The sequence below is a fragment of the Cephus cinctus genome, unplaced genomic scaffold, assembly GCF_000341935.2.
Source record: "Cephus cinctus unplaced genomic scaffold, Ccin1 Ccin1_scaffold3202, whole genome shotgun sequence".
Lineage (NCBI taxonomy): Eukaryota > Metazoa > Arthropoda > Insecta > Hymenoptera > Cephidae > Cephus > Cephus cinctus.
The window spans coordinates 298-20,632 of record NW_014334501.1 but is presented as its reverse complement, the minus strand read 5'-3'; the positions used below and the strand labels follow the sequence as shown (position 1 = coordinate 20,632).

At 42.1% G+C, this 20,335-nt stretch overlaps 3 protein-coding genes and 1 long non-coding RNA gene across 10 annotated transcripts in view; 1 reads left to right on the top strand and 3 right to left on the bottom strand.

The window, feature by feature from the left end:
* Positions 1-10,291, bottom strand: part of LOC107274500 (RNA-binding protein 24-A) — a 17,043-nt gene extending 6,752 nt beyond the window's left edge. Inside the window, exons 1-4 of one of the 2 annotated variants that reach the window (XM_015753712.2) lie at positions 9,909-10,291; positions 6,512-6,930; positions 5,830-5,956; positions 3,441-3,501 (exon numbers count right to left, since the gene is read on the bottom strand). In XM_015753712.2, the coding sequence (XP_015609198.1) occupies positions 3,441-3,501; positions 5,830-5,956; positions 6,512-6,784 (461 nt within the window). In that variant the 5' untranslated portion in view covers positions 6,785-6,930; positions 9,909-10,291. The remainder of the gene's footprint in view (positions 1-3,440; positions 3,502-5,829; positions 5,957-6,511; positions 6,931-9,908) is intronic. The other variant, XM_015753713.2, reaches the window with a different exon arrangement.
* Positions 10,292-10,448: 157 nt separating this feature from the next.
* Positions 10,449-16,966, top strand: LOC112495376. 5 transcript variants are annotated; one of them, XR_003061811.1, is made up of 4 exons: positions 10,449-10,674; positions 13,070-13,672; positions 16,172-16,586; positions 16,664-16,966. It is a non-coding gene; the product is annotated as an uncharacterized LOC112495376 (long non-coding RNA). The 5 variants fall into 5 exon arrangements; XR_003061814.1 differs by lacking the exons at positions 10,449-10,674; positions 13,070-13,672 and adding an exon at positions 15,484-15,610 and having other exon boundaries at positions 16,172-16,301; positions 16,367-16,586; XR_003061812.1 differs by lacking the exon at positions 13,070-13,672 and having other exon boundaries at positions 10,538-10,674.
* Positions 13,842-16,848, bottom strand: LOC107274484. 2 transcript variants are annotated; one of them, XM_025091735.1, is made up of 3 exons: positions 16,716-16,848; positions 15,290-16,620; positions 13,842-15,184 (listed from the first exon to the last, which is right to left on the bottom strand). In XM_025091735.1, exons 1-3 carry the CDS (start codon positions 16,789-16,791, stop codon positions 14,660-14,662), a joined length of 1,932 nt encoding a protein of 643 aa, XP_024947503.1. In that variant the 5' UTR covers positions 16,792-16,848; the 3' UTR covers positions 13,842-14,659. The 2 variants fall into 2 exon arrangements, with proteins under 2 accessions (XP_024947503.1, XP_015609162.1); XM_015753676.2 differs by having other exon boundaries at positions 13,842-16,620.
* LOC107274504 lies at positions 16,904-18,861 on the bottom strand. Its single transcript, XM_015753719.2, has 2 exons — positions 18,546-18,861; positions 16,904-18,466 (listed from the first exon to the last, which is right to left on the bottom strand). Exons 1-2 carry the CDS (start codon positions 18,595-18,597, stop codon positions 17,292-17,294), a joined length of 1,227 nt encoding a protein of 408 aa, XP_015609205.1. The 5' UTR covers positions 18,598-18,861; the 3' UTR covers positions 16,904-17,291.
* Positions 18,862-20,335: the final 1,474 nt, after the last annotated feature.

Here is a 20,335-nt window from a genome sequence, read left to right as displayed (position 1 = left end):
CCCCCCGTTTCAGGGACGCAGGAGTGAAACGCGGCTAATGTCGTTTGCTTACGGAAGGTAAACCGAGCGCGACGCTTGAAGAGAGCTTGAGCGGCGTCGTCGAGGGGGTTGCGCCGACGTCGACGCCGACGTAGACGTAGACGGTGGTATCACGGATAATCCAATGGGATGATCCACCAATCCGTGAAAAGCTCGACCGACCAATGGGAGCCTCTAGGGGGTGGTACCGTTCGAAAGCGCTTTCTTACGCGAAACGTAGAATCCGCGTGAAACATCCCTTATATAAAACTGGAAGGAATTTCGGGATTCTAATCGCAAGGCCGTTTTGAAAAAAAAAAAAGATTCAATTTCTTTCGAAATTTCTTCCTAATCAGTGTACCTGAATCAAATCGCATGTGTCCCAATGACGCTGACAAAGTCAACAAGGAAACATTGGCAAGTAAATTTCTGTCGCTTTTACATCAGAATAACGATGCCGACAGGTGGACGACGCCGACGCGGGCGTCGTTTCGCGAAGGCGTCCGCTCGTGCGTATTCGTGGCGGAAATAGAGTTGAACTTAAGAAACGATCTTAAATCTCGACAAGAGTCTCGTCGGGCTCGAGAAACGAGGAGGGAAACTCGTTACAGGGTGACGGTGGGGGAGCGGGGGGCAGGGAGGTTGACACGGGGGACAGGTGGATCTAAATAAAGATTGGACCGACGCCAGGCAAAATGGCTGCGAGCGACGCGGAGCGTCGCCCAGGGCTTACGACACCGCGAATATATACAAGAAGCAGACGCTCGACTCTACCTAGAGACGCGCGCGGCTCTGAAGCATTTACGAGACTCGCTGGTGTTGAATTTCAACCTCGACTGCGATCAGCCGTCCCTTTTCCTATGGTAGGTACGGCGAGAGAGGAACAAGGCGCATTCTCACGAGTGCCAAATAAACCTTGGTTCCGCCGCTGAATTTGACTTTGCAAACGTATTCGGTGGGCCTCGCGGAGAAGCGAACGAGTATCACGGGTGCAGGATGCGTAGGAAGTCCGTCGACGGGAAAGTCCTCTGCCGCCATACTTTATTGGCACGGCCAAATGGCATTTTGTTTTGCCAAAATGACTGCGTCGCGAATTCTCGCGCTTAACGAGTCAACTATTGTCGGGTTCATATGTACGTCACAGTATATATATATATATATCTGGTGCGCCAGTCCCAATAGCGTCCGCGAAGCCACGAGGCCACTTTGCATGGGGTCCTTTGGGAGCCAGTAGGCAGCCATAAGAAAAACTGTCCAGGGGGTAAAAGTGTCGTGGTGGTAAGACGCGTTTTTTCGACCCTCTCGGGCAAAGAGCGTTCAGTTCCACGGGGACTGTTTCTGGGGTCAAGGATCGCAAGTAACTTTTCACTTTCTTCTTTTCTCTTTCATTTTCACACCAATTCTATCCTCGGAAATTCTTGGACGCGTTTCTCTCTAGTCACTCGCGGTCTTCTTTTTTTGGCTTTTGTACTTTTCTTTTTTTTTGTTCCTTTCTCCATCCTCCTCTTCCTCTGTCTGTTTCTTGCTCTTGTCTTTTTTCGGAAAACGGAGTCGAGATGCTACAACCATGTTATTTGAAACCACCATATACAACACCAAAAATACAACACCAATAGCGACACCAAGTGTAGTGTAAGCCTTCACCACACACACAAGGTTATTAATTAAGGTTAAGCGAGCCCCTACGACCTACTGGATACGCGACGACGAACCAACCTTCGTACGGGTTCAAAATTTTCCAAGTGACGTCAGCGACTTGACCGATTCTTTTTTCGTTTCGGGAAATTTTGAGCGATCGATCCAGGTCGACCCTAGGAAGATCCGCGAGTTGCGTGAACAAGAGATCAGAGTCGAGACGAGAGCTACGTCCGAAAAAAGAAAGTATTTTACGGAATTTCGAAAAGAAAAAAAAATAAACAACGATGCTTCGATACGCGAAGATACTTAGAGCAATTTTAACGGCAAAAAATTCGATCGAATTCCGCCACCAAAAAAAAAAAAAAAAATGAAAAAAAAAAGAAAACTGAAAAAAAAGATATCGACGCAAGCAGCTCCCATCTCGCGGACAAGATACTTTGCCGAAGGTAGAGTAAAGTCTCTATGGGAAAGTTACCTTCCCTCTACCGCCAAAAAAAAAAAAAAAAAAAAATGAAAAAAAAACGAAAACTCCAAAATACAAACAGATATATACTACTGTCGTAACACACTCGGCAAATAAACAAAGTACATAGAAACAGAATAAAGTACAAAAAAAAAAATTAAAGAAAATCCAAATTCTCACGATCAATTATGTGACGAATACGCAAAGTGTGATCAGACCGATGGATTAATAATAAAAAAAAAAAATTAAATAAAAGTAACTTTGCCCCTTCATTCCGCGAACGGGACGCGCCACCGGCACTTTATTAATACTGTTGATTAAGAAGAAGAAAAGAAACAAAAAGAGTGAATAATTCAAAGGAAGATGAATGAAAAAAAAAAAAAGAACAGATAAAAAAGACACTAACAAACAATTCCAAATCTCTCAACAACCGCAATCATCATCATCATCATCAATGGTCATCAAGAAAAAAAAAAACACAACCAAATTGATCATCAATATAAGATTCTGTAGGAATAAATAATATTCGTACTCATGTTTTTTTCAATATACGTGTTCCCTCTCCCTCTCTCCCTTTCTCCCTCTCCCTCTCTCTCCCCCACTCCCACTCTCAGTGTGCGCCTCTGTAATTCGCTCCCTTTATCCCCTTCCCTCATTCGCCTGCTTTTTAATGCATCTTTTCACAGAGCCTCTTTTTCGCTCTCTGTCCGTCATTCTCTAATCCTTAATAAGGGCGCCGGTATTTTCGGCCGTGTTAAGGAGGACCCGGTAAGGATAGTGCGCGCAGATGGGCACTGCCTCTCGGGATGCTGAAACGTCATTTTTCGGGGCATTACTTATCGTATCTAAAGAATAGTGGAGATTTTGACTTTTCTTTGTAAATCATTTCTTTTCCAATATTTTCCTTTTTTTTTCATTTTTTCAACAACTTCACTTCCCTCTCCCCGTCAATCCTTCCCTCGGCATTAACTTTTTTCCATTTTTTTACAAAACACAATCACGAAAACCGTAAATTGACGACAACAGGTATATCGCGTCTTCGCCGAGGAAAAGAAAGATTTGGCTCAATGTACTCGACATCAATCAACATCTACTGATAACGGGAACGTTACAATTCCTCATGAGAAATCTCATGATAAGATTTTTCAACAATGATAATTTACATTCTGACGATCAAGGGAGCAAAAAAACCATGTAATCAATACGAAGACGCGAGTACAGCTCGAATTGAAAAAAATTTTCAACTACATGAAATATCGCTCTCTCGATCTCTCTTTCTCTCTCTCTCACTCTCTCTCCAAAAGTCAAAATGGACACTTACCCATACTGGCCAGGTAGAACGGTGGGATATCCGGCGCGAATACCAGCAGCGAAGGGGAAAGCTGAAATAGGGAGAAAAAAAAATATTTTTTATTCATACTCAAAATTTCGTTCGAGCATTTCAAAAATGTCCGAGACCTAAATAGGACATTATTTAAAAAAAAAAAATTAACTCCGACTCTCCTTTGCAGCGACGTGCACGCACGCCTTAAAGATAACAAATTCCGATTAAAACGTATCGACGTACCGAAAACCAGGCTTTCGTATCCATTACGAGGCATCGCATTACGAGCCAGCAATAAAATAAAGCAAGTACCCAGAAGACCCCGGGGCTTTTCCATTCGCACTTATTACCCTCAGCCGTGAACGATACACGAGCAGGACTGCGACAACGAGACAGGTACAGCACGTACGTAAAACAAGGAAGACAAAGCAAGTAAAAAAGTTAGAGGCAAAAGGTGCATCGTCTGTGCATCGCGATGCGATCCGCCATTGGCGCAAAGTGTAATGCGTGTCGTGAGGGCAGTTGGTACCTATAAAATCGCGGCTCCGGACAGCCAGTCACGTTTACATGAACTTTTTGTCGAACGTCGCACGAATCTGGCGAAACGTGACTCACGGAAAAATCCCCTATATGCATCGGGCTTTAGAATGACGGGACAGCCTTGATTTTGAAGATTGCGAATGAAAAAAAGGAAAAGCAATAATTTCCAGGCAAGTACAGGACGCGTGACGTCACGGGACATAAACGGAAAGTGATAAGGGTAGCAGCCCAGCTTCGCAAGCAACTCGATCCCTCCGGACAGCGAGATGAGATCTTCGAGAAGAGCGACAAGCGTCCCAATGCGAGCGACGCAGCTTAGGGCAAATTTAGAAGCCAGCGACGACAACGAGAGCCAAGCTATGTTGGCTGCAAGCCGAGTTAGCGACGAGAATCGCTAAAGCGAGTGAGTCACGCGTACTTCGGCTCTTCGAATCGGCTGCACCGAATCGCCAGCAGTTAATGTGAACGGAGCATAAGGGAGGCTGCGCAGAGAAAAGCAGGGGTTGACGAGTGGCTCTGTGCTGCTTTCATGGGACACGTGTTGGCTAGTGCCAAGCGTACAAACGGCGTTTGGGTGCGTTCACACGCGTCCGTACGACAGGACGCGTATGAAGCAGCGGACGGACGTGAAATCGGCCATTAGGTCCTAAAGCAAGAGAGAAAATGTATCTTTTTGTCGCTCGCGACAAGAAAGGCCGATATTCGACGCACGTTACAATGACGTGCGTCGCGCGTTCCCCTGTGGATAATGCATGCGACTGTACGTCGATCGATCGGCACCGAGGGTGTCATTAGGTACCGAGGGGAGGAAGGGATAAAAACACCGAAAGCGAGTAACTACGTAGTGAGGAGGCAAGTGTGGTATATACATATATAGCAAGTATGAGCACAGAGAGAAACGCATGTGGGTATGAAAGGAGAAGGGAGAGAAATAGCAAGTGTCAAAGGGAACGGGGAACGGGGAACGGGGAACGGGGAACGGGGAACGGGGTGAACGATGCCCAGTGAGTATCGAATTTAGGCAAGGATGAGGTAATATTGAACCCCTGACCACTTGGCTACAATTCTAGGATCGATCGACCGATGTCGTAATGGGCCAACAAGTAAAAAGCTCGAAACGCGAAAAAGTCCATTTTCTTTAGTGCTACCAACTGCAGGATAAATAAATGACGAATAATTTTCATTGTTGCGACCGCGTACGTCAGGAACGACCCCAGCTTTGACATTGCGCGCGACACGTGGTAGAAATCCCTTCGAACAGTCGGTAGAGCAAACAGCTCGGACTGCCTGAGGGTCGGGAAAAAGTTTGAAGCACAGGAGGTAGGCATCTGTTTGCAGCCTTGTATTTCTCTGATATACAACATCGTGGAAATATTGTTTACCCTCCAAGATACGTCTGCTATCGCGCATTTGCACGCGTTCCCGCTGCGTGTCCTTTATACGGATTCTTATGAAGAATTCATAAACGCCGAATAAATCGATTCGGCCCACGCAGCTCCGAGTGAATTTCGTGACTCCCGATAAAGCCCCGGGCACGTCCCGTGGGGCCATTCGAAGGAATCACGCGTGCACGGGAAAACGATGGAAATATGTGAATGACATTTATTCATTGGATTATCGATACCGTCTCGATCGCTCGGAGGAGCTCAGGAAACACGAAAGAATTTAGTGCAAGAGGAGATTCTGGCTCGGCAATGGCAATTATGCTATTTACTCTACGTGTAGTATAGTCTCGTCCGAACAATGATACGGTGGATCTACGTGATATGCAAATATTATATTGTGTACTTGTAAAAGTTTTTATGCAATAATTAATATATCGAATGGATAATTGTTGGTGACTTACTCGCTTGCAGATTGCCCCTGGGTTTTGCGCCAAGAATCGCCAGGTTAACGTTAGCCTTACGGCCGTCGATGATGGGATTCGGGTCTTTGCATGCCCTCTCGGCGGCCGGTCTGTCTCCCATGATCACCTGCGTGCAAAATCGATCTGATTGATTTCTCTATGAATTATTCAAAGGAAGTCGCCCAAGGCGCACTCCTCTCGCTAACTGCATCGACTCGCGATTAGTATTGACTAACCCGACTGGACGCCTCGATAATTCAATCACTTTGTATAATTCGTTGAGAAATTCTTTATGGATACTGGTAATAATACATATTCCGGCTATTCTTTTACATGTTGTCAAACCGGTACCAGTATCAGGCATGTGTGTGATCCAGAGTCACACGGAAAGGCAAGGATTGCCTATCGCGAACGGAAGGCCGAAACGTGCCTTCCGGATATGAAATCGTGTTTAAGCACCGATTACTGTTATCAGGATAAACGATGCTTTTATCAGGAGAACAGGTTATCCACGTTGTTGATAGTTACACTAGAGTTACGAAGTATAAGAAGCAAACGGGATAACGTTTTAATGGAAAAAAAACAGAATTTCCAAAAACATTTTCGTAATGTTTTGGAAATGAAAAAATTATTTAAAAAATTATTAATTTTTGAAAATTGTATAAAAATAATTTTTACTCACGAATCCATAACCCCTGCTCTTTCCGGTCTGTCTGTCGGTGATGACAACCGCCTCCTCGATGTCCCCGTAGACATTGAAGTGTTCCCTGAGACTCTTATCAGTCGTGTGATAAGGCAGTCCACCGACGAACAGTTTTGTCCAGGTGGTGTCCTTCTGCTGCGGAGTGGCACCCGCCAAGGCGCCCAGACCCGAGACCAGCTCGTCCGGTCCTGGCGCCCCGACGGTCCCCACCGTACCGACAGCGCCCAAACCTGCCGCTCCTGGCATCAGCATATTCCAAATTTTGGATGATTTGAGTGACACGACGTAATAAAAAAATTGCCGCTACGCGTCTGTCGCTTCCGCCTTTTTTTTTTCGTTACGCTTAAGTGTTACTTTATATATCACAGACTCTGGAGCATTTAGAAGTGGAATGCTTTCTGTAACAGGAAAACAGGATCGATGCCAATTTTTAATAAATTGATTATTCAATTTTGATAAAACATTTCAACAGCTGCCGGTTCTTTACTAAAACATTACTTCGTGTGATAAGCACCGGGCGAATTGACCGGACCCCTTAATGATACGAACGCTATCAATTATGCCGCACGACCTTTTCGAGAACGCCACCCAGGGCTCGAGAACGTTATCGTACGTACAATATTTTTTTTCTCAAGGTAATAGAAACTAAAGCCAAACAAACTTGGCTGCTCGAAAAAATAACTGACCAACCAGCTGCTGGAAAAAGAGTAACGAGCTTCTCATCATCGGGAGGGGGCATATACACCTAATGGAATGCGTTAAGAGCCAACGTTGCTCGAAATTGATGATCTAACATGGAGGAAGCAGAATAAATATAAATAAGTTAATTACCATCGATTTAATGATCATACAACTAGTCATCAACTAGATAACCATGGCAGATCAAACATTGCCCTGCATCGCAGCGTAAAAGAACTTCTTCTCAAATCTCTTTAATAATTAAAATTATCAGCCACGTTCTATGTTACCCACCAGTCCTAAACTTTGTTTCCGTTTCCCCAACCATAGATCAAGTATCTTAACGATCAAAGTCTCTCGGATCCACCGAGCAGCTGCCATTCCACACACGTCACGAGTCAGAAGGAACAAAAGTACAGGGGCCAGAAAAAAGAACTAGATAATAAATCTAGCGAAGCTCAATACTATCCAGAGAAGAAGAAAAAAAAAACCGTAAAGGCTGTGGCAGCCTATGATCTCTATTCAGGTTCTCGTAGTAAGCTCGTACGGGGCCTTGGGGCCCAAAAACTTGCTGCAGCTCCTCCTGCGTGGCCAGGTACAGGGGTGACGTTTTTAGCGAGACACAAATGTATTCGGCCGAGTGAAAGAAAGGTACCGTTGCTCCATACCTAGGCAAAGGGCCCGGTCATTGTGCGCTAGTGGCGATGGATATATAGAGGGGACCGTAAGGCCCAATGGGTCCCCCCCCCTCTCTCTCTCTCTCTCTCTCATTCCCTCCACCCTCCGGCATAAACCCTCTAGAGCTTCGTTCCAGCTCAATCCCCAAACGGCAGCTGCAGAACCGGTGCACACTGTATAATCATATTGTATGCGCGCTGCTGTACTCTCACTAGTTGGCAGTATGTACTGTGCTTTGCAGAATAAAGAGTCCGGCTGAATTTCCAGTCTGAATGCAACGTACCGACGCCATGACGGCACGACGCGACAACGACGGCTTCTGGAAACTTAGAATAGGGCCGTACGGATGGCACTGGTGATAAAAAGGTGGTCGGACTGCGGGAGGGTGCTTGCGCAAGGGAAGTACAGGGGACCAGCGTTATTCAGAAAGAAAAAAAATTGCTCACCCACAACACCCCACTGTTTTCTCTTTCTCTTTGAGGGTCGTCCCGTTCGAGGGGTGGAAACGCAACCGGAAACTTGAGCACGTGTACATTTTTTTTCGTTAGCGAAGGGGACGACTAACCCTTTTAGGTTTATTCAAATTTTTATTAGATTTGGAGAAACACGCATGATAGAGAATTCACAATTGGCAATTCTGGTACAGGATGTAATAGATTCCGACGAATCGCACTAGCAAAATTGGATAAAGTTGCTGGTCTATTAATTTTTTGCAAATTTAATAAAATTTAGAAGGCTCGTTTAAGAAACTAAGCAAGAAGAGGTAATTGGTCGATGATCACAATTGTGAAGTGTTGATGGAGCGAATCACATGAGCATCTCCACGAGGCAGTTCTTGTTTATTTTGGCCCGAGAATTCTCTCGCTAGAGAAGACAGAAGATCTGGGCAAAGAGAAAGGAAGAGAAGAGTCGAAAAACGAGAGAGGATAGAGAGGAAAAGAAGGGTGGAGACCCAGGAGGTGAGGAGACGGAGAGAAGAGGACCACTTTCCTGAAAATTAGGATCGGCTGCTTCTTGTTGCTTGGCTTTCGCTCGTTGCTGCTGCTGCTGTTGCTGGTAGTCCGTTGCTATTCCAGAGAAGCTCCTGTTTCCGTGATGGCGCATTGCCATCACCAACCAACCGCCAATCAGAGAACGAGAAAGATAGTCAACGCTAACGCAGAGGGCATGGACCACTGGATCTTGTAAACTTTGCGGGTCAAGGCGCCTTCTTCGCTCGACGCTCTAAATAATTTCTCTATTATTCCATGGATTTCTGTGAGATTGCATTTCTAGAGGGTTTAGTCGTGCCCGAAGAAACTCGCTGCTTAAACTGCAGAGTTATTAATAAACACCGGCCACAGGGAACACGTGCCCGTCGTCGTAGCGCCGGCTTCTCTTTGTTGCGGGATTTCCACTGATTCTTCATTGAATCCCACAAGGGAAATATTTTTATTCGTGTCAATTTTCGTTATTCTTCAGATTCCCATGTAACGGATCTTCTACAGAACCTTGTCGTTTCTCTCGTGGTTAAATATATAGCGAACTTGAATCGTACTTCTTCACTCTACTGGCTTGTAGACGATTGCTGAGTGATTGATCGATTAGCAAGTTTCAACTAGACGAAGGATGCTTCTGCGAAAGCATCAGTTTTCAATTTACAGATAAATTCTTCGGATTCCTATCGTATTAGTAGTCTAACGTAGCGAACCAACAAAATGGTAAGTTTGTGCAATCAAGCTTCGAAAAATTTGTTACCTATCAACTGCCTGCTGTGGATTGCCGTATAAAATATTACGAATATTAAAAGTTTCTTAAATATTGAGTGTTGAAAGTTCTTGAGAGGTAAAAAAATCTTTTCATAGTATAAATGGCAAACAATTCCGAATGAATATCTAGGAGAAATATGGTGCGTATACGAGTCTCACGTCAGCCAAACCAAAAAAAGACCAATCCAAATATAAAACCAATCCAAAACATAATTCACATAAATAATCCATACACGAAAATCCCACTGATTACCGAATAAAGCAACACTCACCTGTTTCGTAGGAACGTCGCTAAAAGCTATATTCCCGAAGATGCAAATAATCCAAGACACAAGAAACGTATTTGGCGTGTAGAAATATATACGATCTTATAAAACAACACCGTTATAAATTTACCAATAAGATTGTCCTTCCAGAGCACAAAAACAATTGTCACGATAAATTCTCAATAATATTACGTAATCGTAGGAACAATCTAGAATCTCTGGCGGGACAAAAATCGAAACTGACTGCTCGTTGAGAAAATTTTAAAAAAGATATCTCAACACTCGCGTCACAAAACGAAACGGGACGTGCGACGTAAATTGCGAAGAAAATACAGGAACGTGTTTCTACGCGCAGATCCGGCACAGACGGAGATCCACGTGCGAGTGTCGTTCCAGTTTTGAGACAACCGCTCTGGGCTCTGGTTCGTTGCTTGCTGCGCATGCGCCGTTGCCTTGCCGCTTCCCCTTGATTCTCTAGCGTCTTCTACCCCGTCATTCTACGTAGTGCCATGTTTGCCCTCTCTCTTCCGCTCTCTGCCAATCGCAATATCTCTCTGTCTATCTACCGTGCTCAAAGCTTCTCGCGCTATAGGCTGCCTTGCACTACCCACGAGATCTGTTAGAAGGGGACTGCAGAAAACTGCATTGAAAAGGGAACTTTGGCATGAATGTTGCCAGCGGGATTGGAACAGGAACTTCCCTGCTGTTGATTCTTTTCCTTCAACGTTACCCGAATTAGTTTTGTGCTTTGGATATTCAAGAGTAGAACGCGGTAAGTTGGATGAATCCACGAATAAACAGCAGTCGTCTGATTAATACGGTTATGAATACAGTGTATCTATGAGTATATTTCACGCGTATGGACTATATACATATGTTCTTTACCGAAAGTAAACGTTTACAGGCAATACTCTTTCCTAAATACTTGGGACACTTGCAACAATTACATTAAGGTCGTATTTTTATACATTTTGATAAAATATTTTATCGCCAAGATACTTTTGTGCGATAGGTAATTTAGTTTTGAAAATTGACGCCTGGACGTCGCGGTAACAAGTTCGTTCACGTTCTATGGAAACAACCTAATAAATCGTATGAAATGCTTAAAAAGATACTCGACCTTGCGTAAAAGCAAGACCGTCGAAAATATCTATGGATCCTCCTAAGGTCAAGTACCACTTGAGAAGAGATTGCATAATTTCGATTAATCGGAACATTATTAAATCCCACGTATTGTACGTCGCACCTTGAATCTTCGGGTGTAAAGAGTCGAGGAGTATAAGAAAAAAAGATACCGCGAGGTCTTTAGGGTCCTCTCGAAATAATGCCTAATTATAACTTAATGATTTCACGAGTTACGAGCCGACGGGAACTTAAAAGTGGATCGTCACCCACTTTATTTGAGGCTTCGTGCCATTTCTTGTCAGCTCGTTAGGGCGAATCGTCACATTGCGATTTCCAATTCTCTCCAGCCTATATTTCGACCGTCTCGTGACTACACGGAGAGTCATTCGAATGATTTGGACGTTTATAAAGAACCAATAGAGAGCCCAGTAGATGCCGAGGTGGTCGCACGAGGTATCAGCTGTTCGAATTATTGTTCAACTCGACGACAGATGTTCTCCTTCCTCGGGCACACCCCAAAATCATACCAGAACGAGTGGGGCTTTTGTTATCTTCCTTTTTTTTCAAAAGGGATAACAGAAACGCTCCCTATACGTCAGACTGAAAAGGGCGAAAAATAGAAAGAAAAAAAATAAAGGCATCTACGTACTTTTCCATAAATCAAAGAAATATCGGTCACATCGAATCAAGCATAGAACCGATAATTATATATTTAAAAAATTCCCCATGAAAATATTAAAAACTATATCTTATAGAATGAGATTCTTTTAATTGGATTCATAATTTTCTCTTCTAGAATTTTCATACAAATTCGTAGACTTTCCTCAGAACTTCGAATTGCAAGTAAACCGGAGGATCGAAAGTTACAGGCCACAGGGTATAGGATATCATCGACGCTCGAAGGAGACCCCATAGGTTCGTGGCACGCGCTGCCAGCTGCCCCACAGCTGTCTCTCTGTCCCCCATACGAGAACGGTCCTTACCAGGCCGTCGTGTATTTACCCCGTGGTACACGTGCACGTGCACCCGCCAGTGCAACTCTACGTTTTCGAACGTTGCGACGTCGTTGCATAGGTAATGAGCTGCTGGCCCAGGGTGTCCTACGAGTCCCCTTGGGTCCCCCTCCAAATATTAACCGGCTGTTGCTGAAAGAAAGAAGCCTATAGGAAACGTAGCCAGTACCTGTTGGTTAAATATCCACCGTTTAGATTCGAGACTTGTTTCCTGCATTTCGATTCCAAGCAATTTCAATTCGTATCACCAATGTTTTTCCCACACGTCATACAGAAAGACACACGATGCTCACCAGCCCTGCTCGATCGCGCCACTGACCCCCACTAGTCTTTCCCACCGCATTCGGGTTTTGCATTTGCGGTTTCTCATCCGGCTTGAACGGCGTGAACTCACAGGAAATAGTCCTGCGCTCGAGAGTCCTAGAGGCTATAGGGCTATTAGATTTCGGGTGAGCCAGGGATGAAAGGGAAAGAGAGAGAGAGAGAGACGCGAAGAGAACGAAAAAAAAAAAGAAAAGAAAACAAGAGAGAAGACAGGAACGGTAAGTACTCGCACGAAAATAAAAAGAGCGAAGTGCATGCTGAGGACCGGAAATCCTAGGGCGTTCAACCTCGACATCTCAGTATATTTAGATTTAAAGGGACACGTCCTAATCAGACTGTCGGATCTGGAACTTCATGGGTAGTCCGAACTTCGTGTTCGATCCAACCGATAAATTCGCGTATTTTGACGCGTCTCCTTGAACAGCTACTCTGTCAATGTTTTCTTGAAAATTACGCAAAACGTGTCTTCCAAGTGTAAAACGGGATGGTCGTTACGGTATGGCACCTCGATATTATCATCTCGGAAAAAAAAAAACCAACAACTTCCGTATAGGAAGTCGATCGTTTCCTCTTGTGCTACAGCACGTATAATCCTGCACGCTACCCGCAGTCTGTCCCTGGCTAGTGGTGTGTATATATATATATATATATACTGCGTGTGCTACTACGTCTACTAGGTATACATCACAAGGGTTCCATCCACAGGTGAGACGAAGGCGATCGGAAGCAGGAGAGAAGATTCGCAGGAAACCAGTTGGACCAGCTGTAGTGTCCGCGGAGGGAAAGGATCTCGTAATAGTCCTTGAGGAAAAAAGTGGTACGGTCCAGAAGAAGCAAACCGAGCAGTAGGGAGGAACAGGACCTTCTTCCTGGATGAGTAGATCAGCTCTGGGATCCTTGAAAATGTATTTGGTGCCTAGAGACACAATACCAGCAGCACGGCCTTCTCGAAATAGCCGAGCTGCGCCCGGATGAACTATGCGAAAATACTGTCATCCCAATTCTCTTGGAACCGGCTCGCCGTTCGATTGGCTCGGAGGATCGAACGGAAAGTCAACGGGAGGTGGATCATTAGAAAGGGAGCGTGTGGTTTATTTCTGATATTGCGCGATCACGTTGACAAATTTATCGGGCTATCTTAAAGATTCATAAAAAAGAAAACACGAGGCTCAACGACTGTACCGAGGGTTAATTAAAAGTACGAGGAAAAATATTATAGACGGAATCTCACGAAATTAATGTTATCGTGCGTTCAAGAATTTCGCGTTTCGACTACGTGTATTCGAGTGATATCAGGAATTGCGTAAGGTTGGTAATAGCATCTGTGCAATCTTAAGACATTTGTACAAATATACCTGGTGACATACGTTGTAACATGAGGATCTTCCACTTGGGAGGTTCGTGCGTGGTTCAGTAGTTTGATTAGACGGGACATATCCTGTCTGAAATAATTATTCGATCGTCATCATCAAATGCGTCAGCTGTGTAATATATTTATTAGCCAGTTTATGTTTTTGTCTACACAATTGCGGAGGAATTGCGGAACGATTGAAAGTGGGATTATAATTAAGGTAGATTCGGTATAAATGGATGATTTTAAAAATTTATCATTTATTTATGTACTGTATATAAGCGGAATATTTTCGTACGATAACGGATGTGATTAATTCTTTTTTTTTCTATTAATATACAATTTTTAAATGAACAGTGAGAAAATCGTTTTCTTATTCTAGTCAATGACTGTGTCTAATATATGGGTACAATGAGGTCGTTTCTATGTAACGTTAAGATCCAATAAAAGTTTCGTACGAATAACAATATTTACAGTAGGTATGGGCGTTTGGTGAGACTGAATAAAAAAGTAATGAGGAATACCGAGCGCGATGTGGCGAATAAAAAAAAAGAGCAAGAGGAACCGTCTATTTCGAGATGAGCATTAAAGAACATCGGGCCACGCGTCACTGTACGCGAATTCAAGTTTTCTCTCACGGTCTGACGGTGACATTTTAGGAAAATTTTTATTTTCAGATTTTTGTTTTTCTCTTGGCTAATATTTTTTCTTATTTATAGCGATGGCTAAACTTATTATTCGTGGGCGGAGTGAATATCGGAGAGCAAATTTTGAAACTCCGACTCTGACCTCGTTTGCGCTTCGTCGAGTTTCCGCACCATTTTCTATTTTCAATAATTTCTTATTTCATTAAAATTCTAACATTAGTCATTTTCATTTTACTTGACTATTCAATATTTTAAAACTAAATGTAATCCTAGTAGTCATTCGAAATCAGATGTTATTTATAGCGATTCCAATAAATCGATTCCATCGTCGTCTTTGAAAATCGATAGATATGGCTTTTCAATAAATACATCATGGTCATTGAAAAGGTCATAGTATCGATGGTCATTGTCTTTATCATCTTTCTGGATATCCTCGTCCTCGTGGTCATCATCAAATTGGAAATAATGACTGTTATCATCGAAGAAATCTTCGACATTAGGTAATTCTATTGATCCATAATTTTCTATTGATTTCGATACATCCTCCAGGACAATCGGATTGTTGGCAATCTTTGTATGATCAGAACTTTTAGTATCTTGAAAAAAATTCAAACTATTTTCTCTCTTGACTCTCCAATTTTTGTTTTCCTCCTGTCCCACTAAGCCAGCACTTTGAAGAAAGCTAGCCAACAGTTCGTTCATAGGCTCGTCGTCCTTCCTCTTGGATTCCTCAATAAGATAAGGCCACAACTTTCTATAAAGTTTACTTAAAGTCTTTTTGTCATTGGCAGAAATAAAATCATTTTTAAGTCCCTTAATCACCTGAGGAATTAGCTGAATGAGATAATTCTCATCGGCATATGGTTCTGTTGGACCGTTTGCTGTAGTCAGTTCATAGTTGTCGTCAAGCAATACAGTGCTACTTACGTCTGATATCAAATCCGTCGCTATTAATATTCCCATTGTTGTTTCTGTGTTTGAGACTTCAGTAGCGATATTTAAATCAATAATAGATGACATTTCAGTGGCTACTTCTTCTATGTTAATTGTACTGACGTGTGGCGTTGATTCCGAATGTGTATCAACGACAGATAAAGTCCCTGACAGAGTGGACAGACTGTCAATAACTTCGGCGACGTGAACAGCAGTTGGCGCTGTCGTCGTTGTTGCCTCGGGAATATATTGGGCCGTTGTAAGCAGCATAACTAACCCAGACGATTCATCAGCGACAAAATCATCAGGTGCAAAGTGTGTTGTTTCGCTTTTCTCAAATTCCCCTTGAATAGAAATATTATCTGAGCTGTCTATCATTGATGTTGCCGTTGTGCAATCGGTTGTGATACGTTGCGTGCTTATTTCCGGATGACTGTCCATAATGACAGTCGGTTTTGTCGCTTCGAAATTCTCATCGAAAAGAGTCCTCAATGTGCAAATTATTTTTGACAAACACGAGTTCACGTTCTCTGTAACGAGGTCCTCAGTCGTTGTTATCATTTCTGTCGATAATATATTAAAAGTTGTATCCGAAAATTCCGATACGTCAGTGTCGGGCAAATTCGTAACGGCTGGATTCAGTGACGTCATCGTATCGTTCGTTGAATACGTTTGCGGCTCTTCGGTAATTGACTCGTTAGCATTTGAAGTTTCTGGAATATCTTCTGTAATTGGAATATTTGTGGCGGGCTCGAGTGACATATTTAAAAGTTGAAATTTTGCGTCCGTAGTAGTTTTGTCAATTTTCTCTGTTACACCGTCGTACTTAGATCCTACTTCCACCACGTCACTCACTTTGCTATCTTCCTTTTTCAGCACTGTCGGAATCACCTGAGAAAACACTGCTGGCTTCTTCACAACGATGTGATCTTCGTTACGAGTATCGTAAGGGATACCGTGATACCTGCTGTGCCAACCGAACGGATGATAATGATCGACAGGAAAAGTACTTTTATGTAGTAAATTATGAAATCTGTCATTCATGCCTAAAAGAAATGTTTTTTTATTTAGCAAATTCCACGAATCGCCGTTTCCTATTCCACTGGCGGTTGCTATGATTGTGCGATCAAAATCGTTGATTCTGTTAACTGAATTTTGATAAATTTGATTCGAGCCGTCATACGAATTCAGTATGTGATTAGTTCGATAAAATCCTGGTTGATGTAGCAATCGAGATAACAGCTGACCAGGTTGCTGCATCGATAGATCTGGCCTGTGCAGAAGATCGTTTGTATGATAAATATTGTAGTTTTTAAAAATATTTTCTGAAACAGTAAAATTATCGTTATTGTAATATTTTCATTGCAGGTATACACGCCCACTGTGGATCCTGATACAAAGTAATATGTTCGAGCATTACCTTTCCTTTTACACGGAAAGCCAGAAACTTGGAAGAAAACAATGGAGAGGAAATATAATATTCTTGTCGATCCCATTTTAGTCCGACAAATTATTCACAAATCACCGATACTGTTTCCACCGCTACTTATACGAGACTAATGGACAGTAATTGCTCACGGTTTATAAATTAAATAGTTTTCAAAGTCATTGACACTATAGCAATCTTTTATATTTACATTTCTACAATAATAAAAGTGAAGACAAAGTTTTCATACGGGTTTAATACAGAAATTTTATTTCTCTTGATTCGCAATCTGAACAGTACCAAATCCAAAGTGTCTGTATCGATAGCGAATAAAACGTTAAAATAGGATTATACAAATGTTAAGCAGCATTCTCACGCGCATACATGGCACCATTGTGAACGGTTCGTTGTCGAAACTCGAAACCGGCTCGCTCGAGTGCCGAAAAATCTTTAAAGAGCAGAATGCTATTCAAAGCATCGGGACGTAAATAATATCAGTATAGTCTAGTTAGAAAATATTGAAATTAATAAGTGTAAACAGAAGTAGAATACGATTACAAAGTACTAAGATTAAATTATAGGTCGAAAACCATTAAAAACTGATGGATTATCTGGAGCATAAGTATATCGATTAAAATCAATGGCATTTAAATATTCTGGCGCCTGTTCACCTGGTGAAAATGTATTTGACGGAGGATTCGAATAAATTTCGTATCTGTCGTAAGGATTGAAATTGGCTGGTCTATCAAAAGGGAGATTATAATTAATTCCACTGTATCCGTGATAGCCGGGTAATGATGTGTCAGTAGTTAAACCAATATTCCCGATTTCTTGAGGAGTGCCACCGTAGTATCCGGGGAATCCAGAATCTTCAGTCTTATTTTGCATGTCAGTAGTGTTGGTCATTGTCGTTGAATTTGTATTTGTTTGGTTGGTATTCACTTGAGGAACATTCATTCCAGGATTATTTTGAACCATTTGTGTGGTTGTACTTAATCCTATTGTTACAGGTTTTTGTGTCGTCGTGTTGATTATATTTCCAGCTCTGGCTTCTTCGTTGACGACTGTAGCTTCCGTTTTGAGAATTACGTCTTCCGTTTCTTCTTTTTTAATGTTCATTTCTTCACTCGTGGCAGATTTCATTCGCAACTCTGCTTCCATTCCTTCCACACGTTCCTGATTCTCCATCTTTTTCTTATTCAACATTTTGTTCTCCGCTATGTAAGTCTCCTCGGAGGTCTCCTGGTCAGTTGGCTTCTTATCAGGAAGTAAATTATAATTTGGAGGTGTGATTGGATTCTGAAGCGGCAGCTGGGCGATTGACTGAACTTTAGATGGTTCCAGAAAGGGATGCCAAGGAAATGAGGGATACGCCGAAGGATATGAATAAGGAATAAACGAATAAGGTTCGTAATACGCTGAGAAATATGGTGTCCATCCAGAATGGCCAAAATTCAAGAAAAATTGACCTCTTGGTATTTTTGTAAATGTATTTATATTCGCAGAAGGTGCAGTTGCGAGTACATTAAGTCCGGCTAGCAGGGCCAATTTTTCTAGGAATTTTGGCTGACGTTTTGAGTCCTTATCGTTGAAATTTGCCACAGCAGTCTTGGATTTTCCAATTTCACTTTTTTCCAGAAATATAGGAATCTTATATTGAGGAGTCAACGTTGCGGAAATATAATTGTGAGGAAGAGGAAGAGATTCATGCAAGATTTTTGAATTTTTCGTAACGCTTTGGGATCCTGAAAACAAATCGTTAGAGATTTTTAGGGATTCACGATACTTAAAATTAATATGTAAATTATAGATCACGTGTCTTACCAGCTTCCAAAAGACAGTCGACAAACAGAAACACGCTTATTAAGAGAAACATGGTTGCTCTAAGAAGTGTCGAGCTGAACTGTAGTGAAATTTAACTTCTCCGAGAATAATATAATATGCGGGTAATGAGTACCCTCATTTTTTAAGAGAAAGCTCTTCCCTATGGAGATTATAACAATTGACCCGATTAGAACTAGCTTGTAACACTTTCTGTTTATTAGGTATCACTCAAGTGACATTGCTCTAAAAAAATGCATAGCTCCAAAAATTCAAAAAGCTCCAAGGTGCATGCATATCGATAGATGGTAACGAGACAGCAGCTGCGATGAACCATGATAAGTATGACGAATTTTCTATTTTATGATAAAACAGTGAAGAAGATCATAAGTGAACCACTTGCACTGTGTAAAATAGCGGAAAAAATTTTGTAGAATATCCAAATGACATCTGGGAGATATTAGTTGCAATGTTGGTCTCGTGTAAAGTGGGCTTAAGACGCTCTGTCTATATATTCGCAGTCAAATGGAGTTAAGAACAGGACACGGTACGAAATAACCGACGAATCAGCTAAAGTGTAATTGAAAAAAGCCAGCAACAAACTTATGGTACATTGTTTTGTTGAGTAATAAAGAAATTAAGGTATCGGAGTGGTAGATGAAGATCGTATAAATCAATGGTTTTCCATTATTTCTTCGTCGGTGTAACAAGTGTTCCGCCGGTAAAGAAAATTACGTTCGAAGTATCCGCCGTTGTAAAAGAGCGCTGCAGTCTGCCATTTTCATAGAGAGTAGAAACCATAGAAACTGTGATTACCGTACAGAGATGAATAGGGAGATGCATAACGCTACGATTATAGGGGATACCAAAATCACTGCGCTAAATCGTAGCAGCGAGTCTGGAAGTAGGATTTTATGATCATCATCTCTGTCGACAATGCGAATCCCGTCGTAGCCGAGCTAAACGTGAACATGAACGCGTAACTTGGCGGGCAGAGGTTCTCCGCTACTCACCGCTGGTTCCCAAAGCAACCCTTAGAACGAGACCAGGAACTATAGAACTTCTCAAGAACTATTGAAAAAGCCTATTATTGACACATTTTTAGGATACTTTTAAGAAAATGCAGTGTCAACCTAACACCCGTGTAGCACCTCAATTTTTACTAAATATCATTGGATCTTGATTTACTTTCAAAATTTATTCAAAATATAAAATTGAGACTACATACAAATCTCGCAGAATCTACGGAGTAGATAAAAAATGAATTGAAATTGTACAATATCGCAAATAAATTACAATCAACTTGAAATATTAATAAATTAGGTGTTTTGAACATTAAAATAATTAATTAATTCAATAAAGGAAAATATTATTTGTATGCGCGCAAATTCGTCGCGGAGGACTCGGAGAGTGGGAACAGGCGGATGGTGGGGGGAGCGCTCGAGGCAGTGCCCGGACTCGGAGCGCAGCGTTCATTCTTCCTCGAGCCGGTCTCCTATACTGGTCTCTTGGAATTACCTCTCTTATCAATTTCCAACTTTCCTCTATTTCTATATTTATTTCTTCTTTACTTCCTTATTTATTTATATTTCATTCTTTACTTTCTGATGTATCTCTTTCCTTATTTCTTCTCTACTTTTATACCCCACAATCATTAATTTTCTATTTTTTGAATTCTTAAATTTTATCTTCCTTCATAACTTCTCGTTTCACTCTATTCTCTCCCTCTTTACATTGTGCTTGTCTTACTTTTCCTATTTCCTTGGTCGGGTCGAGCATATTAATTCAAGTAG